The sequence below is a fragment of the Oxyura jamaicensis genome, chromosome 7, assembly GCF_011077185.1.
Source record: "Oxyura jamaicensis isolate SHBP4307 breed ruddy duck chromosome 7, BPBGC_Ojam_1.0, whole genome shotgun sequence".
Lineage (NCBI taxonomy): Eukaryota > Metazoa > Chordata > Aves > Anseriformes > Anatidae > Oxyura > Oxyura jamaicensis.
In genome coordinates this window covers 25,886,900-25,911,859 of record NC_048899.1, presented here as the reverse complement: position 1 = coordinate 25,911,859, position 24,960 = coordinate 25,886,900, and the positions used below count along the sequence as shown (strand labels likewise).

The following is a 24,960-nucleotide window of genomic DNA, read 5'->3' as shown; positions in this document are numbered from 1 at the left end:
CTACGAGCAAAAGTATTCACTCGAAAGTGCTAATACCCTCACTGTGTGTCCCAAGGGAAATCAGTCAGATGCAGATAAACGGCTGTGTCACATCCGACACATCTTTCTAACACCCATTTCCCACACACTCTCCCCAGTGCAACATCCTCTCAGATCCCCCTCAGCTTCCCACTCAGCTCTGCCATCAGGATCTGGTCCCTGCCTCCACCTTGCCCTGTCTCCTTCCACACTTGCCCCTGACACCCCCAAAGCTGCTCCTCAGCCCTCATCCCTTCCCTGCCCTGAGCCCGCAGTGTTTTATCACCCTGGCCTTCACATCTTGTGACTATTGGAATCAAGTTCTCACGTCTGGTGGTTTGAACCTGAAGTTCACACACCTCCAGGTTTGCATCGTTCCTTCAGTCTGTTGCCGAACTACTTTTGTTGGCTCTTGCACTTTTATCCATGCTTTCTTTCATGCCTTTTCTCTCGCCTTCCTTCTCTCTCTCCCCCTCAGCTACTTTCCTTGAAGTTCCCCTTCTTACAATACGCTTCGTCTCTGAAGGCTTTCATCATTAATCTCTCAAGAAACTATCTTAGAGACTCATCTACCGTGCTTTGATTTATTCATTGTGTTGGTTTTTTTTTGGCGAGTATCTCGCAAGAACTGAGGTGGTCATCCTTCTACCTCCATCGCTAAAGGAAAGCTTGTGTGAAAAGGTGGGCTTTCAGAACTTAAATTAAAAGATCATGTAAGTAAGATAATTGGATAAAAAAGGATATTAGGATCTGAAACAGAATGTTTACTTGCTTTGATGTGCTTTGGGAACATATGTCTGCACAGTGGGCTGTGTGGCTGATTAAGTATAAAACAACCCAGGAAAAAATCACCACTATTAAGCTTAAATCAAAGATCTCTCCTCAAGACACTAATTTGATTTGGGTTTGAAGGTCCCCTATCAACTCTAATTTCTGCCTTTGATGTCTTGCTTCTTTGTGTGTTGTATAATGGAGGGCAACCTTACTTATTAAAAATACGCATTTTTCTTCCATTTTAAAAGCAAATATTGTTATTGTTGTTGTTATTGTGTTGCAGTTGTGCCTACAAGTGTCAGCCAAGGCTAGACCCACATTGTGCTAAATGCTGCATAAATAGAGTAAGAAACCGTACGTAGACAGGACAGTTTCTAATGTGAGGACCGGCTCCTGTACAGGATTACTTCTGCTCCCAGCTTTGCTCCCTTGTCCCAATAAGGTTGCCAGCAACCTGTGAGCTCAAGAATATCTCTAACTTCTGGTGGACCTCAGATGGAAAAAAAAAAAAAATCAAGTTCCAAACCAAAATACTTTTGATTTCATTGATAAAAAATAGTAATAGAGTTACATCAAGGAGAATGAAATCTTTTGTTCTGTTTGTTCTTGGTTCAGTATATATTGCTGAAATATTGTCTAGGTGTTTTAACTTATGATTCAGTCAGGTGTGTATGAAAACAGAATGGTCTTTCAAAAGGAAATATGAAAGATGTCTGCCTTTTTCTTAACTTTTAAAGAAAAAAAAAAATCTTTCTTACCTGGAGCAAGTATATTAAGTTGACCTCACCCGCTAGAAGTTGCATTAAGTCCTGAATGCGTTTTTCTAGGGAATGGAAGAAAAATATCTTAAGAAATTGGACCCACCATAGATTACTATACTGTTTCCATGGTGTGGATGGAAAACGGTGATCAACGAATTAGAGGCCTGGTCTTGTTGCTCCTGCCGTCAGTGGCAGAGTTTCCTTTGACTTCAGTGGTACAAGATGAGACTTTGCGGTGTAATTTTTAAAGGTGTTTAGACAACTACTACTGCCAATAGATGCGTAGTGGGATTTTTTATAGACCTAAAACCTCCTAAAAGCAATGCCTTATCACAAATCCACAAGTAAAGGATTTTATATGCAGAAATTTGTGTCTGTTAAGACCCCAAGTAGCTTCCACAGTTATCTGATCTGACATCTGTGATGCTGGGCATAGGATTTCCCCTTTTGTTTCTACAGTGGGAGAAATTAGTCTTTCCTACTATTAAAACTCCAAACCTTGTGATACATTTAGAGCCCATTTTTTAGAAAAACATCTAGTTTTGCCATAAAGTCTTGCAGCAGTACTGAATTTACCACTTCCCTCTATAAACTGTTCTAATGGGAACTTGCCCTCACTGTTAAAATATCTTTTTTTTCTTATTTTTTTTTTCATGCTTTCAATGCCTCAAAGCCATATTTGAGGGGAAAGGAGAAAACATGAACTGCTCAAAGCATGCCTGTTAAATTTCTGCAGAGAAGCTGTAGCAAGTTTTGTCCAGCTTCACTTTGAGAGCATTGTTGAATTGCTTAAGGTAGCCCTGATTTTCTATAACATTAATCTTTGTGGGTATGAAAAAAAAAAATGTATTAATCCCATTTTAGAGCTGATAAATTACAGGAAAATAAATAAAATGACTTGTGCTGAGCAATCCCAACAGAAGAAGGCTGGGAGTTACATGTGATGTCTCTTGGGTCCCCATCTTCCTAGTGGGACACAGAAGCCGGTGTCTTTGAGTTGCTAGCCCTGTATTGGATCAAGTTACTTTATCGGGTCATTATCACCTTGCTGGGTGTCAGGAGAGCTGGGAAGCAGGACTGATTCCCCATCGCATCATTACCAGGCTGCCCCATGCTCTTGGGCAGTCGCTGGAGGTCAGGGCAGCTGCAGGGCAGCTCCATGCCCCTTTCTCCCAGTGCACCATGGCCTCCTCTGCTTTATGAGTCGAAAAAAAATGGAGGGGGGCAATTGTTGTGAATGATCAAATGCCACATGCATCTGATCGCCGTGGCCCAGGGCTGACCTCTGAAAGGTGCCTCGTTTTGAGGGACCTTGCAGAGTTTCATCCTGAGGGTACCGTGCAAGTGTCGCGACCTCCCGCCCTTCCTGCGGTAAGGGACTTTAATTCAGAAATAAACAGAGGTGAAGTCAAGGGGCTAGTGAGAGCTGTTTAGACTGAACCATTCAGCTGGGGAACTGTAGGTTTCCTGCTGGATAAAGCTGTGGCATCCCATATGTAGTGTCTGCCACAAGTGTGGTCCCTTTTTTGGGTAACCCTATGGCTCTCCTACATCTCCTTCGGACTTTGAGTGGTATTCTGGATACACAGCATTTGTGAAAATCAGGCCAGGATGTTCTATTTATGTTATGAAACAAAAGCAAGGATTTATTATCTGGGGTTTGGATGGGATCGTTGACTTTAAAATATTTTTTTCTTCTTACAGCAAAACTCTACCAGACTATGATACTCCCCCCGTAAGCAGTTCTGTTCCTAGCTTCCATTCCTGTGTAGCAGCATGCAGTTTTTTATTGCACAGCAAAACAATTGCCTGCAAGTGTCCATATTCCATTAAGCGTATGGAAAAGTATTCAGCCCTTTGTTTTCTGCTGAATGAATACATTTGGCACATAGCTATTAATTTAGACTAGTCATGGGACATTAGTGCCGTTTAATTGTCCCCATTTTTCTGGGTTTTATTTAACTGGTGGAGATTATTTCAGAAATGTGCAACTTCTTTAACTGTTGAATTCATTGCTGGGTACCCCTTGTAGGCTCCAGGCCTGCATGCAGCAGCAGGGAGATGGTTCCACATCTCCCCTACAAAAGATTTTGCAATGGCTGGTGCATGACTGCAGGTAAGCAGCGTAAGCGTTTATGCTCACTGAAGAGCATTATCCGCTGCCCTAGTGAAAACCTGCTCTGTAAAGCGTTAAGCGGAGTGCATTGCCTCCAGCACCGCCCTGCAGCCCTTAGATGGAGTCAGCTAATTTCTCCCCAGTCTCAGTGTCTCCCTCTGTTAGCGAGCAGGGAAGGGGGAGCCTTTTCTGGGTGGGTGGGGAAATGAGTCAGGGCTCATGCACTTCGTCAGAGATGCAATTTGCTATACAAGTTCTGAGCATTAATTATAGAGCTTGGGCTTCTCGCCGCAGCCGCGGGGAAAACAGGCCCCTGGCTCCCATTAAATTTAATGGCATTTGGACACCTAATTCCCTTAGCCTATTTGAAAACCAGAATGCCAGTTCCTTCAGAAATGCACGTGGTCAGGTGAAATCCCTTGTCCCGCTGCAGGCAGAAGACTTTCATGCAGCTGGCTTCAGCAGAGCCAGGAGCTCTTCCCCAGGCACTGGGGTGTTTGGGGCATGATTTATGGGTCAAGGAGGCACAGGCAGGGGCTCGGGGCATGGGGCTGGGCTGCCCCATGAGCCGAGGCACTGACCTGGACGTACCTACCTCTACAGAGCAGCAGTCGATCCCTCTCCCTTTGCTCCTCCTTTGTCTAGAAGCAGCCCTGCGAGGCTCCAGCTGCTGCTCGCTGTGCGTTGGCAGCGTGCCGATGCGACGGCACAGCCCAGGGCTGGGGGTCAGATAAGGAATCATGCCAGTGAGGCAACTGGAAAGAGAGGGAAAGACCAGTTTTGGGGAATCTGGGGACAGAGGAGGCTGTGGCTCCAGCTAAGTAAGCCATTCCTGGTAGGCAGCTACCAGAAGCCACGTTATTTTGGGACGTGCTTTGCTAGAATTGTATGTGTACAACAGTAAGAGGTGATTCCCATCTGAAAGGGCTTTCAGGAGCCAGACGTGACTGAGGACAGCTATCCTGACACACAGATGGGGAGATGTGGCAATGAGAGGCTTTAAGCAAAGCTGTCAGGACAAACTTGCCTGGTTTCATGCGCAGGGCCAGCCCCCTCCTGAAATACCGCCCGGGTCTCCAGCTGCATGCATTTTGGGGGAATTCTTGATCTTTTTCCCAGTGTTACCTTTTTGGCCAGGGTGGAGTTTTCCTGTTCTGAGGGACTCCAGCGTTTCTGCCCAATTTAGCATGGGGAAAATGAACAGCAAACCCTTCATATTGTTATACACATTTTAGATGTCGGCCTCACAGTTTGATCAGCAGAGGCTCCGAACGCTCGTAAACCTGGTAATACATAGTTTCAAGCCTGCATCAAAGAAGTTCACAACCCTTTTGGGAGAAGCTGTGAGTACTGATGAAAGAGGGAACTTATTGTATATGTAAGAAAACTTCTTTCATGGCTTATGTATTAAGGCAGGCTCTGTGGCCCAGGGAAGATTGGGGCTGCTTTTAATTTACATCCCCCCCCCCCTCACTTATATTAAGTCTTCGTCAGAAGAAAAATTAGTCAGATGTTTTCTTAATGACATCATTTTTTTTAATCCTGTTTCATTTTTTCCAGATGAGGCGGTGGAGATTATTAGAAATGAATTGAAACTAAATCTGGAACAGAGGCTTTGATTCACTTCTCCCTCCTCCCCGGTAGAAATAAATTGGTCGGCTCCGTGCTCGGCCGCCGTTACGAGCAGCCTCGGCAGCAAGCAGCCCGCCGGCCGCGGCTGCAGCCTTCCTGACAGCCCTTTCCGAGGGTGGCTTCCGTCACCCCGTAATTTGGGTAACAAACTGCTGGAGCGACGCAGGTGGGGAGGTTATGAGGTCTGAAATAGCGATGCCATCATAAGTTTGTCTTTCGGCGCCGTGAAGGAAAACAGGCTGGATCCCGCTGGGTGTTCCTCTGGCAAAACCCAGCTCTCGGTGCGAGGAGCGCGTGCCGGCGGCTGTGCGTCGCCGCCAGTCCCTCGCCGAGCTTTGTATCTGATACGGTTTCACTGCCTTGTATTTCACACCAGCGAGCCACGCGGTGTAGTGCTACAGGAGAGTACTTTGAACTATAAATATTTTAAAAGACATTTAATTTACTACCCATCAGCAGAAAGTGTTCAAAAAACCACAAGGTTTACTAATTTATCAGAAAGACAGAGAAACACACAGAAGATCAAACAAAGACAAACACGCTCGTAAACTGCTGAATAAGTCTGCAAAACTTATTTTACGTTTCTGTGTGGTTTTGTTGATATGCAAGTATTATAAATAAATTAGAGTGCACCTGAGCTGTTGATAAGGCAGGGTGGGACTGACATCCTGAGGTGCAGGTGGCGTGCCTGAACTGCTCAGACCCTCGTGCTTGTGGTTATCTGTGCGCAGAGATGGATTTGCTCACTAATGGCAAGTTTGGATATTCTTAAGGCAGGACACTGGTAATGCCACCCCGTAGCTCAGCCTGCATCCCACATCCCTGTGCCAGGACTGCCAGATCCACGTGGTGCCCCGTCCCCGGGGTGCCGTACCGTCGGGCACACGTCCATCTCCCCCAGCTCTGCTGGGGCACCCAGGCAGGGCCCAGCACCAGCCCTGGCGTGAGCCCGACTCCAAGCAGCTCCGCTTCCAGCAGCCTTGGCAGTACAGGGGAGGCTAATGCAGAGCAGATTCAGCCCTGCCGTTTGGCCTGATGGCAGCTCTGCCTGTTTCGGTGTCTAGCTCAGACTCTCTGCTTCTCGGGTCAGGGCCTGTAATTTTTTCTTCCCTCCTCACATCCTCTGCGGTTTGTGTAAGAGGACAGAGGATACTGGAATAGATATGTCTGGGAGATGTCTGCGTGATTTCTCTTCCGTCTTTTCCCACCCTGTGAAAACTGCTCAAGTGCTGAAACACGCCTCTGACTTTTTTTATTACCTGCTGAATCCCTAGCATTTGCTGGCTCCTCTCTCAGGTAACGTTTAGCCTGGGGAAGATCTGAGGCATTTAGCAGTGGTGGCCCCCAGAAAGCATGCAATAAAACCTCTCCTGAACTTTTGCCCTCTGAACTGTAAGGCCGACCTGTCAAGGGGGTTTGTGCAAGCCCTGATGGACGCGGGCGGGAGGGCCGCGCGGTCGGGGCCGCCGAGCTGCATCCACTCATGTGGCTGGGCGGCAGGGTGGATGCTGTGGCCGTCCCCGCATCCCCATCCTGCCAGTGTGGGGGCTGGGGCTGGCTCCAGACACATAGGAGCTGCTCTGGCCCCATGCTGCCTGCACCCCTCAGCAAGGCAGCCCAGGCAGGGCAAGCTGCCAGGCACCAGGTGATTTTTAGCCCCCTTCTCAACCTCCTCCCGGCAGGGTCAGAGGGAGAAGTGCGGCCGCGAGTGACAGCCTCTCTCTGTTTCCTCCTCAGGCCTCCTCCCCTGAGCGGCAGCCCCGTCATCTCCGACATCTCCCTCATCCGCCTGTCTCCGCACCCCACCGGGCCCGGCGAGTCGCCCTTCAGCCCGCCGCATCCCTACGTGACGCCCCACATGGAGCACTACCTCCGCTCCGTCCACGGCAGCCCCACGCTCTCCGTCATCTCCGCTGCCAGGGGCCTCAGCCCCGCCGACGGTAAGAGACCGCATCCTGCCTGTCACAGCCGGTCCTGGGTTCACCGCCGGGGATGCCTGTGTTGTGCCGCTTGTCTTGTCACTCATGAGCACTGAAGTTCCCTGCAATCCAGGGACTTACAGCTGCGAGGGCTCCGCAGCTGTTCTCTGAAGTGGGAAAGCTGTCTCTTTTTCTTTTTCTTTCTTTTTTTTTTTTCTTCCCCTTTAACTACACATTTGTTTTGCATCATTGCGCTGAGAAAGCAGAGCGTGAGAATATCTATTACCACTGGATCGTATTATAAATATTTTGCTTAAAGTATGTTCCTTTCTGCAGCGCTCTCAGCTCTCTTCTGAGCTTTCCTACTCTGATGTCTCTACCAGAAGCCTTGCTCCCCTCTAGAAGGGTCACAGTTGTCCTGGCTGCCTGGTGTGTCCGTGGATGACCCAGCACAGAGGAGGCGATGCCGGCTGGGTTGTCTCTCCTTGGCTTTGTGTGCAGGGGCGTGCATGGCTCCAGGGCGAAGGAGTGGGCCTTTCTTCCTCCTTGCTCTTGAGCCGCTCTGCTGAAGTACTGAGGAGAAGGCAAGGGTGTGTGGGAAGCTGGTGCTCAGAGCATGTGGAGGTGGTGGTACCCACGCAGCCCAGGCAGACCACACGTGGGGTCAGCATGGGTACTGGCTCCCCATGTCCAGGACAAAAATAGCCAAGGAGGGAAAGGGGAAAATGCAAAGCTTTCCTGGGAGGGTTCCAGGACCTCAGAGCTTGTTTTCTAAAAGCCGAGATAGATCTGTGTGAGTTCCCTTGGTCATCGTTATTTTATCCTGATGGTGAATTTGGGCTGCCGTGTATGTCATGTTGACTATAACATGACCCTGCTTTGACTTGGGGAGGTGCCAGCTGTGACTCACTTCACCAGAAATGCTTTATCAGACTGCACACCCAGCAAATCCCAGTGTCTCTCAGCTCCTGAGCCACCACTGGGGCAAACAAAACACACTAGAGAGCAACAAGGCCTTGGTTTACTGTCTGGCAGCATTAAACCATCTTCTGTGGGTAAAAAAAAAAACATTCCTACAGTGATGGGGAGATGTATTATGCCTCCTTCCCTCACCCAAAACGTGATATTGATGTAGGGGGCTTCTGTTCCACAGCCTCACCAGAGCAAGTGCCTGAGTTCCCAGCTGCCGGCAGCGCAGAGGCACGACGGCTGCTGTGCATGTACTCTGTCCCGTCATCCCCCGTCAAAGCCAGTTTCGTTATTTGCTATGAAAAAGAAGCATTGTGTTTTGGGTTTCTCTTTTCTTTTCTTTTTTTTCTTTTCTTTTCTTTTCTTTTCTTTTCTTTTCTTTTCTTTTCTTTTCTTTTCTTTTCTTTTCTTTTCTTTTCTTTTCTTTTCTTTTCTTTTCTTTTTTCTTTCCTTTCCTTTCCTTTCCTTTCCTTTCCTTTCCTTTCCTTTCCTTTCCTTTCCTTTCCTTTCCTTTCCTTTCCTTTCCTTTCCTTCTTTCTTTCTTTCCTTCTTTCTTTCTTTTTTTAAGGCCGCGGTAAATAAGTTAATGGGGCAAGTGGGTGGGGAGGCAGGTTTGAAAAATTACAGCTGGGAGAAAGTGAGCGTAATTGGCTTTGGCAGCCAAAATGGTTTTAGGCTGCCAGACACTAAACCTAGCTCTATGCATTAGACCTTGGCTTTAATTTCCTCGCACCGCTATCGGGAACTGGGTTGCATTTGTCTTTCCTTCCTAATAGGCAGGGATGTGGATGCTGACAGGGTTACTGCTGCCGGCGGCCGGGCCCTCTCCCCCCTCCCCGGGGCGATGGCTGCGTCCGAACAGGAGGATTATTAGAAGGGGGAACGAGAGATTGTTTATAAATTTGCGGAAATGGAGGAATGCAGAGGCCCCAGCTTAGTTTCTTTTGTCCGCAGAAACACGCCCAAGCTCACGTCACGGCCACGCTGAGCGGGGCCGCGCGGAGAGGGCTGGCGGGGGGCGCGGGGGGGGACGGGGCCGCCCGCCTCAGCACCGAGGTCTAACGTCCTCTGGGAACCTTCTCCCCATGTTCTCCTCCTCGCCCCCGGCTTCGGCAGTGGCTCACGAGCATCTGAAGGAGAGAGGCCTCTTTGGGCTGCCCCCGCCACCACCAGGAGCCAACCCCACGGACTACTACCACCAAATGACGCTGATGGCCGGCCACCCCAACCCCTATGGGGACATCCTGATGCAGAGCGGGGGAGCAGCCAGCACGGCACACCTCCATGAGTACCTCAGCCCCGTCGACGGTGAGTAGTGGTTCATGCTACCAAAATTCGGGGCAGATAGATGGGGCTGTCTTTCAGGTGGAGGTTGCTCTATGTGGTCACCCTGCCCTGCTGAAACCCATGGGCTACTGGATAATTTTTGGCTTGAAATGTCGTCTTGTCCCATACATCTATATATAAATTATGCCTAATTTAAAATATATGCACTGAGGTGTTTTTGGAAGGGCTGCTGCATGGGTAGGAGGTGGGCTGGTCCAGTGAACGGGGCGATGCTGCTGTCCCACTGCCTTGCCCATGGGCAACTACTGCGTGCTGTGGGGTGCTCCAGCTTCCCATCCTGCCTGCCTGCCCCGATGTTTTGTCCAGCTGGCGTCTGGGGCAGGGGCTGGCCACTTCCCCCTGTTGCCATGCTTGGCGCAGCAGGACCCTCCTCTGGGTTTGGAGACTGCAAAACAAAACCTCCGAGGAGAAAAGTACATTAACAGGGAGCTACGGTGGAGAGGATTGTGCTCATACTTTGTGGGAGAAAAAAAAAAACTGTAGGAATGCTGTATTTATACTAGTATCAGGCATTAAAAACTCAGAAAGTTCTGGTTCATGGCTAAACGAAGAAGAACTAAAATGATGTTAATGACTGCAGTGCTGAGTCACCCCCACGGCCTGACCACTGCCCTGGTGTGATGGGTAATGTTTATGTGGGAGAGTATCTGAGGTCCGGCTGATTTTTAGAGCCGCTAGAAATTTCTTTCCTTTCACTTTATACCATATCTTGTAAAAACTGGGGTTACACAGATATTCTGGAGGGCAGTTTGGGGTTTAGTTCTGCTGCAAGAAAGAGAAATCTTGGCTTGGCTTTCAGATCCCAGCTTCTGGTTGCTGGGCTGCCTTTGGATTTGCTTGTGGACCATTATAATTTTTAGAGTGGGGTTCTGCATCATTTCATTACCGCTTCACAGTTTCTGTTGTTGAGCTTTTAAGATGAAAGACTTTGCGGTCTTGCTGCTTCGTAAAGTGACTGGTTTAGAATGATAAAAGCTGCTCTGGCTGTTCAGTGATAGGGACTTCGGATGTTTCTAACTAAAAAAAAAAAAAAAAATCTCGTCTGCAGCTGCTGCCAAAGTTTTACCTGAGTAGTCATTTTCTGCCGCCAATTGTTAGACTGATTGGAGCCCTGGATCCTAGGCTGAAAGGGAGAGCACATGCTCCTTGATGTCATCCTGCCTCTAACATCCAAAATATGTTCAGGGTTTCCCTGCTACAAAGCAGCAAGTCAGTAAGGCTGCTCTCAGTCTTCTATTTGAAGGGTTAAAGTCTGTGCTTTTAGCAGATGGGTGCAAATGGGCTCTGCCAAGTTCTCCTCAGGCTCTTGAACAAGACTCCTTCCTCCTTGCCTCCTTATTAGTCCATCTCTGACCGGCAGTGCCTCACTGAAGTGCCAGATAAACAGCCAGTAAGAGAAGCAAACACAACTGTTTTCGTGCTAGTGCAGGCTGACGCTCAGCACACCAAGATGCCTGTTCTCAGGTTTTGATGAAGATCAGTCTTTATCCGAAGTCATCCGAGCTATTCCCTGGGCAGAAGACTCTCTTCCCGCTTGGCTTCTCCTGAAAATGGCTCTAGAGTAAATCACGTAACAAAGGTCCCAGTTTCATGCAGCCATGCTCGTGACCATTATGCATTGGAAAGCCAGGGCTCACCAAGCATTTATTTTGATCTTTCAGTAAAGCTTTGCTGATCAGTAACTGGAAAGACTTCTGTGGGCCTTTGCGTGCTCTGAGTGAAAACTTTTGTACATCGTGAGGATGCAACCTGAGATACCACAAGGCTACTTTTTAAGAACGTGTGAAGGAGCAGCAGCCCAGTGCCAGTCTCTGGCCTATGCATTCAGCTTTATCCATCAGCCCAGGGAGGGCTCCGGCAGTGGTCACATGCAGGGCTCTACTTTGTCCTCCCTCACTCCCCCTGTGCTTGGTGCTGCTGCAGGAACTGTGACCAACTGTGGTCCACTGAGGCATATAAAAGCATATCTGAAGTCAGAGGAACTTAGGTGCTGCTGTTTTCCATTTTAGTGTTTCCTAACATCAAATCTGGATCCTGAGACATCAGGCTACCTTACGTAGGTTGGTATTTTGTTGGTGGGCTTAACACGTTACCCCCAGTATACCAGCCTGTCTGATGAAGGAGGCCCAGTGTCAGCATGAAGAGAGAATCGTTCATTATTAGGCAGAGAGTAAAATGGATGGCTCTGAGGCTGACGAGCTGGAATATCCCTCTCTCTTTAGAAAGCTATTTCAAAAATTTAAATCAGTGGGGACTAAGTAAATAGTTGAACAGATAATTTAATAAAGCATCCTCTTATGGTGTTTTTCTGAGACAAGAATATCAGTAGCATGCATAAAAAGCTAGTGAGTCACTGAATGAGAGGTGCTGCGAGGCAGAGAGCCCTGTTCTTCCCAGAGAGACCCAGAATCTATGAACTTTACAAGAATTATTTTGCTGGGTGCTGAAATGCAGGTAGCTCCTGTTAGACCACATGCAGCACATCTGTGATAACACTGACACCTGCAAAAGCAAAAGAGGAAGATAAGCACATTTTTAAAAAAAGGCCTATTCAGTGTCACATCACCTCCAAGCATCTGCAGGTCCACGGGAGCCTCAGACAGTATGTTTTTTCTTCCATGCAGCTGGGCCCTTCTGGTTGCTCTAGTAGCACTTCTTGGAGAATCCCTCAATGACTCTGAGTTTGTCTGTGTTTTTTCACTATATCAGATGTGTGGAGTCAGGAATAGGGCATCAGTGTTGTCTGGAGCCTGTTGGTACTGTCCATGTGTCAGAGTGTTTAAATAATAACTGAGCAAGGGTGCTCCACAGCTGCATCTCTCTTGCAGGTTTTTTACTGTGCAGCTACATCAATAGTTAAACCACTAAAATAGACCAAATCCCAGTGTTACAGACCAGGCTGTTTGGGACTTCCAGCCAGTGACAGTGAAAAATACCCAACCCTTCAGGTAGCTGGCCTGTTTCATTCTATCCATCCAAGCAGGGACTCTGAATCCAAGAGCAGAGTTTGAATCCTGACTTAATCTATTTGCCAGAAAGCCTACATTTTCAAAGCAAAAGTTAGCCCCTTTCCAATGTCACAGCATGGCTGGTGGGACACGTTTGAGATTCTTTTCCACAGATCAAACAATCTTTTACATTTCTATCCTAGAAGTGCGTGCCACATGGTGTATTATTCCAGGTTATAGGATGAGAGGTGAGGGCACCCATGCATGAGGTAGAAAAGATTAGTGGAGAGCACAGATGAGACTGGAGATGACTACAGCTTTCTGAGCATATTTAGTGCATCCAGCTGTTTTTTTTCCATAAGCACAAGGGCTTTTGTCATTACCTGCAGCCCTTCTGGAAGTGCCTTTTGCTCTCAAGAAGAGTTAATTTAGACTGACTTGTTGTTTGTATTCTAATAGCCCTGTACATCAGAAGATCTCTAAGTATTGTACAAAGCAAAGCCATTTCATCATTGGAAAGGAAAGATCAAATGATCAGAGAGCAGAGCAGTGGCAACCCTGAGAACAAGACACAGATCTTCAGAATAAGGAGTTTCATGGCCAGCAGTGGAAGCCAAGCTTGTCTTTAAATCCATCACTTCTGTTTGCACAGTGTCAAAAGTGGGATTGGGTTGTCCATACTGAGTCAGGGAATGGGAGAAAAAACATCTTGAGTTCACTTTATGTCCAAGCAGCACTGTACAGAGAAAGTCACTCAGGTCATGAGTACTGCGTGGATGTCTGTGCAACCCAGCAGTTACCAACAGCAGTGCTGCAATGGCATTTCATCCGGTTCTGGAGCTAGGGAGGGGATCCCTGCCCTGCATCTTGCTGCCCCGTGCATGGCAGTCACAAAAGTCTTGACTTAATAACAGCAGTTCAGCTGGGAAAAGGCTTTGTTCAGCCCAGGATAGCCAACAGACCAGCATCTGGCACAGTTGCCCAGGATGTGGGCAAATGATCAAGTAGGACTTTATTTCCCCCAAGTCAAACAGTGATTCACTGTTCACTGGCCACTGCGTCGGCCTCTTGCAGTCACTGTTGTTGGAGCAATTCTACTTCAAGTAAATGACTTTATAGTCCTCGGGGTGAGGAGCCGTGCTGGCAGTGCAGCCCAGTGGTTACTGCAGTTAACAGGAGCGTGAGAGGTGAGTTCAGGACTCCTCCAGCAGGTTGACACGAAGTGACTGCTCCATCCGGAGAGACAGAGGGGAACCAGCCTCACGGTGACCCGGGAATTAAGTGCCTTGCCTGGGGCTTGAGGAGCAGCTCGGGGTGTGCAGGCTGGGTGTGCTGGGTCGCAGATGACTTCCACAAACCAGCCAGCTGTTGGCTACTCCAGGCAGACGGCGCGCCCTGTGGTCGCTTCTTTAAAAACTCTGAAATAACTTTTTTGTTGTTGTTTTCTTTGTCCCAGCACAGAATGGAAACTTGCTGAAATCTCAGAAAAGGTTCAGAGAATGGGAAACGGTTTCCCACCCAGTTCTAGCCAGCAATGCTGTTTTCCTCCCCAGAAAAATATGTGCAGAAGAGAGAAAAAGTCCCAGAGCATCCCATAAGCGCTCTGTCTGGAATCCCTCTGCACTCTGGTTTCTAAAGAATTCAATTTACATATGCAAGTTGGGTCGTCTAAACAGTCACCTTGTGGATTGGGAGTAGAAGAATGCAGCCTTGTCTTTCAGCAAGGATTTGAGGGAAGCATTAGTATTCCTTGAACTTCGAAGCTGATCAGGCCCCAGGGAGGGAAGAAAGAAGGGTCCCAGGCCAGCGTCTGGTGCCAGAACAAATGTCCAGCATCTGCTGCAGTCTAAGTGAGACGTGTGCTGCCCCTGCAGAAGGGGAGAGGGGAATAAGGAACTGCTTATGCGAAGAGCGTGAGTAGCTTATTGCTGCTGCCTCTTGATGAAGGGATCGTCTTGTGTTCTTATGTTGTCCATGGATTTAATCTGATGATGGGAGGAGGGGGTATTTCTGTACGATTTGGGTGGAGTTTCCTTGGTGAGCGGACAGGGACAGGGACCATGCTGATAGCGCTGGGATTATCCCAGGACTTTGTGGGGCATGCAGGGGAAGCGGAGGCCCTGGCGGTGTTTCAGTGGGGAAGGGGGTGAGCATTTGCAGCCCACGTGCCTTATGGGCTTGGCCACTTGGTAGCAAATTTCCCCAGTGTCCCTCTGTGATCGAGACCACAGCAATGTGCTTGTCCATAAAGAAGCAGCTGAAACTTCTGCATAGGTTCCAGTAAAAAAAAGGAGGGTCAGAGGCATGAGGCCCTAGAGGAGCTCCCACTGAGGGAGCCCTTTCCTTTCAGGAGGGCTTTGCTGCCACAATTTCTAGTGCGATACAGAGGCCTGAAATCTCCCTGCAGGAAAGCCACCTCCCTCGGTGTCCTTCTGACAGCCCACGGCCATGGTGAGCGGCTGGGGCAGGAACCTCAGCTCCAGCCTCCCCTGGGAGCCTGGGCCTGATCCTGACCCGGCCAGGCCCTCCGACACGACAGCCCTGGGAACAGCCACGGGGCTCAGGCCAGAAGCTGCCACGCGTATAGAAGTGGGAGGCTGGCCCATTATGGGAAAATTTAATTTGGGGAAGAAAATCCTGGCTTCTGAGTAACTCGTGGATGTGATAATTCACAGACCCTGTATGAAGTGGGGGCGTTGGTCCATCACTTCTTTCTGGACCCAAGTGAGAAGGAGTACTATTCAAGGGAAAGTGACTGAAGGTAAAAAAAAAAAAAAAAAAAGGTTATATTTGAGGTAGAGAGGCATAGAGAAGTTTGTTTTAAAAACTGAAACTCTGGCAGATGATTTGAATTAATTTTAAATATTCCCTAATTTTGGTTTAACTTCTGACATTTTCAAATTAATTGTAACCTATCATGACTTTAGGCTTCTAAACAAAACTTCTTTTAGAACAACAACTGATATTTTTTTTCTTTCATGAGTGATGAAGGGAGTGCTCAAACAGTTTGGAAACTTTTCTCCTAATGTTTTTTCCAAATATCAAAAAAATCTTGAAGCTAACATTGTTGGGTTTGCTAAGTCAGCGTTTTTGAAAGGGAAGACGAGTTGGGGGAGTTTTAGTGATAAATCCTCCCGAGGCTCTCTGTCTCCATCTCTCTGTGCCTGAAAATGGATCCTGCCTTCATTTACTTCTCTGGGCAGTCAGTGCTGGAAAAGTTGTATGCACTGTTTCCTTTGAAACATCACTGGACCTCAGGCAATACAGGATTTTGCTTCCCTATTCTAAGCAATACTGAACACCTTGCCTATGTGTACAGCTACTCTAATATTTATCTTTGCTGCTGCCTGTTATCATTTAATGTTCATGCTCCGTGTCCTCAGATCAGGGGATGAGGTCAGGCTGATTTTATTATTAAGAATGATCCTGCAGCTGTTAATCTGCTTTTCAGAAATAATTGTGAAACATTTCCCTCTTCCTAAATGCACTCATGAGTGCTTCCTTGTGTGTTTAAATTCCTTTTATGTTTCCCAGACGCTTCCCTTCCTGGGCATCTTGGGCAGGTTTTATTAAGAAGAGATGAATTGTTCATCCATAGCTTGATTTTAGGTCACAGCTTTCCCTGAAAGCCCACAAGATCTCAGAGGCTTTTGTGTAAAGCATGAGCCTAACCTATTGGATCTGCTATCAAACATTTCATATTGCCCACGGTACGTGCAAGATCTAAATTAGAGCGGACAGTAACACGATGCATATTACTGGTTTGGTGCCAGGAAGTCCCAGGCCAGCTTGCAAATCTGACAGCTTCCTGTAGAGTTTTACACAAGGAAAAAATGACATACCTGTGTGAAGCCAGGAGGGTGCCTGCGTTGGTTGCACCGGTAAAACCAGGGCTTCTGTTGGACATCAGGACTTCTTCACTCTGCAAATTAACAGTGACCAATGGCTGAACCAGTGCTGTGGACATAAATCATTGGAAAGAACAGCGAGAAATGAGTACAAGGCTTTTCTTTCTATTTAGTAATTTATCAAGGGAAGTGGCACATTAATAAACAGATCTCCCTTGAGGTGTGGGAGTAACAGAGATAAATATGACTGTCAAATCTGGCCTGCTTCCTTCTGTTAGAGAAGGAGGAGACTTGTGGGAATGCAAATGCAGAAAGCAATATCCATATCTGAAAAGATGCATATTATTTGTACGACAGAAACATTGTCAACTCAGCTGAGATAGAGCCCCATCACACAAGGTGTAATACATAGGGAGTAAAACACAAACCCTCTGTACAGGAGCTCATCTGAATAGATGACACTGAAATAGGGACACACAAAGAAGAAGCAACTTGCTCAAGGATATGTGGCTGGGGAGGACTGGCAACAGCACCCAGGTCTTCCTGGGTCATGGCTCCTGTATTGGCCTTATTGCCAGGGAAAAACAACAACAACAACAAAAAATTAGTTCACATCAGTGCTATTAATACATCACTATGTTGTAGACACAGCACTGTTTTCAACTTTACAATCTGGACCCAAGCAACCCTTGCGTGGTTTGGGGGCCTGGCAGGGCCCATATTTCGTGAACAAAGTGTGAAGTTTGGGTGTTCTCCAAGCCAGCCTTTAGGCAGGACTCGCCTTTGCGGAGGGGAATTCATTCGCTCATTTTAGTTTTCCTTCCTTAGCACCTCTACAAGACGGTGGCTGCTTTTCCAGCTCCCGAGGGACGTGCCACTCTGCAGCAGAGCAGGGCTGGGAAGGGCTGGCTGCAAGCATTTGGAAAGTTTGAGTCTAGTCCCACCAGATCACAGGGTGGCTTTAACAGTCACAAGGTGATTTTGTAGACCGCTGTGTGATTTTTGGGTCTGCTACCTGGTCTTTGAGTCATGTTTTCAGCTTCTCTCTGCTCCATGAAGCTGTAAAATGTAGTTTTACAAAATACTGTAAGAAAGGGTTCAGCATATATACAACAACCTGATTTTTAGGAGAAACTCCCAGTATTGTTAGCCTTGCAGTGAAGGCATCACAGCGAGCAATTCCTGAGGCTTCTCGGTCATAGGACAAGAATCACAAGAGTGCTTGGTTCAAGTACCAACCTAGCCTTGGACTTCCCCTGTGACCTTGGGCAAGTCACTTAACTTGTGCAGTGAGGGACATTAAGGGTAGCAAGGGGACAATGACACTAAGTCCCATCAGTTGCACAGCACCCAGGCATGGTAATGGTGGTGCCACTTAGGTACACGGGTGACTCATGTGGGCACTGGGAGACTGAAGCCCTGACACTGATCTCAGGAAAATGTTGACACAAACTTCTGCAAGCCAAGAAAAATCGAGGAATCTTTTGTCGTGCTAGCAGATATATTTTGCCAATATGTACATCCCGTTCAACCTCTCTTGTACCAGCACTATCTGCAGGGCTGAAAGTTCATGCTTCTGGAAAGTGCTGGGTTTGTGTTTAGTGATACACAACCAAAATCTGTCCCTCTGACTGTCTGAAGTGAAGCAACTTATATTGCCTGTCTGGGCAAGTTACTTCTTCCCTCACAGGCTTTAATACGATATAGCCAGAGCAAGCCTGCAGGGCAGCTTTCTGGGGAGACCACTGCTGGAAAAACCAGGTAGTAATACAGCACTGCACTCACCTGGGTGAATGACGGGGATCATCTGCCAGACCGCATGGCCCAGTGGCATATTTTTACTCTTAGGAATCTTTTTTTTTTTTTTTTTTTAAATAGGCAGCTCTTTCCCTGGAGGCTGCTCTCCTGGCTTTCGAGGGACAAGCCTGTCCAGGCAGGGCTGGGGCTCAGCCAGGAGCCAGAGCTGGTACCTGGCTCTTGGGGACTGCTGTGATGTTGCCCAGCTCCCATCCGCACCACCCGGTGATTTGCAGGTGATTTAGTCCTGGGCAGAGTTTCCTCAGGATGAAGTCAGTTGTTCCAGTTAGCGATGCTGAAACACTGGGGGAGGCCAAATTAGTAGAGCAGTAACTCGCCGTGTATTGCAGATCCACAAATGGGACTGGCAGGGTTGAAAATGACTTCATGCCTGAATGATTGACAATTGCTAATAGGGTCCAGGCACTGGCAGGTCCCCTTGGAGGAGGAGAGCTTGAACTTTGCGCCTGAGCTGCCAAATTGCTTTTCTTAAAACTCTTAATTTACTTTTGGGGCTCCTGGAGTCTCTCCTCCCTCATTAATTGGGTGGTCAGCACTGTGCTCACACTCCTTTCATCCTGCTCCCAACACACGCACCGTTTCTGGGGGTCGCCCAGGCTCTGACGCGCAGCTCCGCTGGCCTTCTCCTGCCACCAAGTCAACGGGAACGGCCGTGCTCGCAGAAATCTTCCGGGGCCTTTTCCCTTTTAATTTCAAGTTAATTTAGTGCCAGAGAAAAGGGATGATTGACAGGCTTCTGTTTATCCTCTGAGGAGGACGAAGCACACCAGCGTTTGCCATGCTGCTTGACCCGTGTCACTCGGCACCGAGCAGAGAGGAAACCTCCCACCCAAGCGCAGCTGCTGCCCAAACCGCTTCTTACACATCCTGTGGCAGGCACGAGAGCAGCAGGTCTCAGCCCCATTCCATTGCCCATCCCAGAGCTCCTCTCTGTCCCCAGCACAGCAAGGGAGTGCTCTGGGAGGTGCCCCCTTGCCTGCCCAAACCCACCCTCGGCCACCAGGCATTTCCTTCCCTTCACCTGGCTGCAGGAAGGGAGCAGCATGCTGATTTTGTCTGACTTTCTGCTTTTTTCTCTTCTCCTCTCTTTCCTACAGTGTCCCGGTTTTCAAGCCCACGGGTGACTCCGAGATTAAGCCGAAAAAGAGCCCTGTCTATCTCCCCGCTGTCTGATGCCAGCATTGATCTCCAGACGATGATCAGGACCTCCCCAAACTCCCTCGTGGCATACATTAACAACTCCAGAAGCAGCTCTGCAGCGAGCGGCTCCTATGGCCATTTATCTGCTGGGACGATAAGGTAATGCTTTGGGAACGGCTCAGTCTCGCTGTGTAAGTGTCCCCTGAACAGAGGAGTGATGTCCCCTACAGCAAGGGAGACTTTCCCTGCCTCCAAACCTCTCCTTCTGTGCACTGGAGCTGTGTGGTGTATGAAATCCAAGCCCCCTCTGGTTTTGCATCTGAAAGGGTACTTGGAAATGTCTGGGGGAGAGGGGATGGGTTGCTGGATGGGAGTATTGGTTACAGGTTTCCAGTAATTACAGTATGATCATGCCTCTTTGCAAGCAAGCAGAAATGGAGAATAAATTTGTCTAACAAAACGCTCATTGTGCATAGTTCAACTGATTAAGAAACCCCTCTGATTTAAGAGATTGCCCCAAAGTATTCTTGAAATTATTGGCCCACGTTCTTAAAAAAAAATGTTGCCTGGGTGGATTTAAGAGCCTAATTCTAAAAACACATTTGAAAAAAAATCTAAGCCCTTGAGTAAAGTTTTGCTCAAATCTTAATTAAAAAGCACTTACACTAGGCAGCTCACTGTTGTCAATTCCTGCCCTGATTGCTTAACCCAGGTTTCACAATGTTATTATTCTTTTTATTACTTAACTGTTAAATATGTTAGTTCTAATTAACACTGTTGTTGCAAAGCAAGAGTTTGTAAAACTTGTAGGGGAAGTCAGGGACATTGCCATTAGTCACTATTACATTAATTTTATCAGTTACTTTATCTGGCAGTGTCATTTAGAAATTGTACGATCTAACATAATGCTAACTTAAAAAAATAGTGACTCCTTGTCTGCTAATCCTACTTTTCTACTCCTGTCACTCCCTGTCTTTAACTGGGCATACCTGTAGCATGTGATCTTATACTCAGATTTCAAGCTTTTCAGGGTAGCAGCTGGTATTTCCACCAGGTCTGTGGAGTACAGAGTCAGACCCAATGGGCAATTGTTGACCTCTTAGGGTGTAATCGAGTAATAACAATGGATTTGAAATTCTTCTCAGAGTTCTAAAGCTGTATCTTAAACACCATGAATTGTAAAATGGGTTACGTATATAACAGGATAACTGTTAGCAATTTGGGATGAAATGACTTACTATTATTTTTAGCAATTCATTAACAGCAGGAATGAAATCTGTTCTCACCCGCTCAGACCCAGACTGTAGCTACATTTCAGAAAGTCATTTCTGGACTTTGTTGCAACGCAACGGTGCTGGGCAGCAGCCTGCCATCACACCTCATTTACTGCAGCACGTATTTAACTCCCAGAGCTCTTTAACACTGTAGTGATTTGTGCCCTTTATGCTTCTGGTCAAGTTGTCATTAACTGTTTCAGAAGTGAAATACTAATTGTATGGTCACTGGCAATGAATATTTTCTCTAAAAACAGAATTGGAAATAAGGTTTTTTGCTAATAATGACCCTGTTCTCTGAGTATTTGCACCATGGGCAGTTTTAGTGACATGAGCAAAAATGCCATGAGGATAAGGGTTCAGGGCACCCAAGTTTTAAAGGCACCAAATAATCAATGGGGGGGTTGAGAGTCTGTGGTTTGTGCATCACCCACCTATAGTAAGGGGAGCAGAGGATACTCACCACATCTCCAGTGTTCCTTCATCTCTGTCAAGGGGACAAATCCCAGGGGGTGAAATCCGTGTTTCCAGAAGCAGGGCTTCATTTTTAATGCCGCTGGCTGCTGCACCCTGGCTCCAACCTATTGCCTCCAGCTAGCTCCCAAGCAGCCAGGAGCTGGTAGTGTTTCTGGTCACTGCTGACCTAGATTGGAGCTGAACCAGTGACCTACATACGACGGGTGACATACTTTAGCAGTCCCCTGAGCCAGCACGCCCCTCACCTGAGTGCAGAGTAAACTACATGGCTGGGACAGTGCTAAATGGCTTGTTGTTCACCCGGGCTGTGATCTCTGCCAGCTGAGCCAGGTGAGGCTGGGGTTTCGCAGCCTGGGCAGCTTAACCCCAAACTTGCAAGCCTGCAGAATAGGTCTGCCTGGGAAAAGCTGGGAGCCACAGGGCTGCAAAGATGCATCCAGATGTGTCCTGCACTCCCTGCCAAAGGCTTTGGCTGTTTTTAAACATAGGAAGCAAAGAAATTACAGTCAGTCTGATACGTGGGTCAAGAAGTTTGTTGAGGCACGCATGAGAGAAAGCTTGTCTTCGCAGGAAAGCAGACTGCCAGGCCTACTGTGGCATTAAAGCATCTAGCTGGGACGCTGCAGCCAGTTTCCTGGAGTCTCTGAGAAGTCCTGGCCAAACTGGAGTCAGTTGCTAGCCAGAGTGATAAACATGGTTTAAAATAGCTCTTCATCATTTTTCCTCCTCCCACTGCTGCAGCCCCGCGTTCAGCTTCCCCCACCCCATCAACCCCGTGACGTACCAGCAGATCTTGACCCAGCAGCGAGGCCTGAGCTCAGCCTTCGGGCACACTCCTCCCCTGATCCAGCCGTCTCCCACCTTTCCCCCTCGGCAGCACATGGCTGTCATCTCCGTCAACCCGCCTGCGGCACAGATCAGCAGCAACAGCAACTGCATCTCCGACTCCAGTCAGGTAGGGGCGGCTCTCGCCTTACGTCTCTTTTTCTTCCTCCTGACAAAGCATTTCTGGACTTGTCACAGCCAAATACTGGTCCACTGACCTTCCTTACACACCCACACATGCAAATACCTATGCAGGAGCCAAAGGCCCTGATCCATCAAAGCACTAAATGTGATATGCAGGACCATCTCAGGCAGCAAATCTTCTTGAACATGTGTTACATGCTGTTGAAATCAGCGGGATTCGGCACACGCTGAAGGGTTTTGCCAGATAAGCACATGAATGCTGTGAATCGTGCCTTGTCTGTTCTTTCACCACTCCCTCCTTCCTTTTTCCTACTGGCATGAATCACGCTGATAGTTTTAAAGTACTGTATCCCGTTTTTTACTAGCAAATAATTACATCCTACACAAGACCTCTAGCTGTTTTACGTAATGTTCCTTCTTTTTCAGGAGTCAGGTGGCTCTCTCTCATTGTGTATCTGCTCTTGTTTTTACTCATAAATTTTGCCAAATGCAGGGCCATTTTGAAAATGAGGAATGCCACGGTGTGTATGAAATCATACACCTCACCTGGTCCATGCAAATACCTGTGTACTCACGTACACATCTCCATGTGTGCACATACTCTCCCTATGTGTATGGTTAGTGAATCTGTCCAAAACATTTTTAATCATTTTCCTTTCCCATACTCATTCCTTGGAAGTTGAAATTGCAATTGGTTTTCTCCCCAGAGACTTATTTCACCTCATTTCACACCCATTTCAAATTGTTGTTTTAGTTGTATTATACTGAACTTTTCAGACTGGTTTATTGTTTTAGGGTTTCTCATGGCTGCTGCACTGCAAACTCTGTTTGTTATTGAAGGTTATTTGATTGATTGGTTTTGTTTTCTTCTTACAAACTGGCTACCAAAATAATGTGGCTGGCAGGAGTTAGGCCTCTGTTTAATAACTTGCAGGACCAATCTTGAGCAATTAGCAAGAGTGTATTTAAAATGTTAATGTTCCAATTTTATGCATATACAATGGGATAGTTTTTTCTCTTGAAGTTGTTCTCATTTTTTAAGAGCTTAGCAAAATATACACATTAGCCTTTCATGCACCCAGTATGACGGAGCCCTCACATGTAACCAGAGCTCCCCACTCCCCCCAGGAATTCATTTTCTCAACAAATCATTTCATCACATTTAGAAATAAAATCATGGCTTGGGTGGGGGTTGCATAATATTTTGATGGATTTGACAGGGACTGGATTGCTCTGAAAGAGCCAAGCTCACTGGTGAGCTTGCAGAAGCTGATGGTGCCCTTTATTTTCCCCTTTCTGCCTTGCACAAACCCACACAGGCTAGTTTTCACACGAAATCCATGCCAGCAGGCCAATACACCATTGTCCCCAGCCACTCTTGACGTTCAATCTTGACTGTTTTTATAGTTACCTTTTAACAATGCTGCAGTGAGTCTCTCATCCCAAACCCCGGTGCCACATCTTGCTGCGTTTTACTTCCTAGAGCAAGCAGAGCAGTGAATCGGCCGTGAGCAGCACCGTCAACCCAGTAATTAACAAGCGCAGCAAAGTCAAGACCGAAGTTGAGGGCTTGCCTCCAGCATCCCCGACCACGCAGGTAACCTTGGTGTGAGAAGTGTTGCGGGCCTGAGGCAGCAAAGCTGCAGAGTCTTGTTGTCTTTGGGATCGATACTCTTGGCATGTTTTGCTGCAGCTGGGAGCAAAGCATCAAAGCGTGCCAGGCAGGTGGGTGTCTCTTGAAGCAGAAAGCCCAGCACAGTACAGGGCAGAGCTGCTTTGGCATTTGAATGTGTGCTTGGGACTCAGCATGCTGTTGCTGTGGTCGGATGCAAAGGGAGGAGGGAAGGAATGTTTGAAGCATGATAACTGTAAAAATGATGTTTGAGTTTTCTGTGCTGCAAAGCAAGCAGTATTGGTGTCTCAGAGCAAGCATAGATTACAAGGGAATCTTGCATGTAGGTAGAAAGCTTGCAAAAAAAAGGACTTCTTGATTCAACGAGGAATTGCTCCTAGCAACATCCTTTACACCAGTGACACAACGTTTGACACCAAGAAGGGCCCAAAGCCCTTTGCTTTCTTTCCAGAGCTCTGTGATTGCAAACTGTTTAATGGCTGACAGTATCCATCTGACCGTCCTTTATCACAACTGTAAACTATCAGGAGTGCTCTGGGCACTTCATTTTCATGAAATATTAGGCCATGTTATTGTCAAGCGAATGGAAGAGTTGATGACAAATTTCTCCTTCTGCCCTGGTTCAGGAGCAGGTCTCAGCATGATGCATGGGGACAGCAACGTGTGCAGTCATCAGGGGGCTGGTAAAATTGATGAAGATAGCATATCAGGGAAAGATAAACATGCTGTAGTCAGCACGATTAGGGCAAAGAGGCATCTCTCTGGAGCTTTGAGTTTAGGAGTGCATCCACACACTGCTGCAAAAGCACATGCCCCAAAAAACCAATCTGGCCACCACCAGGGCTAACAGGCCCACGTGTTTATTTCCTGCAGCAAATGAAAAAAGATCTGAAAGCCATCACCTGTTTTCTCAAGCATCTGTAGCAGAGGAGCTGTGGGACAGACAGCCACTTTCTCGACGGCTGTCATCCACCTTTTCTCTGCTCCGATTTGGAGAGGTGTATGCCCAACAGCAGGGAGTGCTCATAGAGCCCAGCCTGGCTCTCCCCTGCAGCCCTGCCTCAGTGTTTCATCCACAGAGTCCCATGTGAAATAAGTACTGAGAGAAGGTGGGGGGATTGTTTTAAGTGTTACAAGGAGGCTTGATTAGAATAGCAAGGTAAAATTAAGAGAAAGAAAATGTGCATTGGTAGCCTACTAGTTCCTGATGAGGAGCTGCATGGAGTAATACCCCAAGGGAAATGTAGGCTTCACATCTTGCAGCATTTCAGTATTGACTGGGAAATTATTGGAAAGTGCCTGGTAAGGGACAGTCCA

The 24,960-nt window shown here is 47.5% G+C and overlaps 1 protein-coding gene across 5 annotated transcripts in view; it reads left to right on the top strand.

Moving 5' to 3' along the window:
• GLI2 (GLI family zinc finger 2) overlaps positions 1–24,960 on the top strand; it is a 192,290-nt gene that overhangs the window by 143,191 nt on the left and 24,139 nt on the right. For all 5 annotated transcript variants that reach the window (XM_035331955.1, XM_035331957.1, XM_035331954.1 and 2 more), the window contains exons 4-8: positions 7,039–7,241; positions 9,306–9,497; positions 19,248–19,449; positions 21,783–21,996; positions 23,494–23,607. In XM_035331955.1, coding sequence (XP_035187846.1) covers positions 7,039–7,241; positions 9,306–9,497; positions 19,248–19,449; positions 21,783–21,996; positions 23,494–23,607 — 925 coding nt within the window. The remainder of the gene's footprint in view (positions 1–7,038; positions 7,242–9,305; positions 9,498–19,247; positions 19,450–21,782; positions 21,997–23,493; positions 23,608–24,960) is intronic.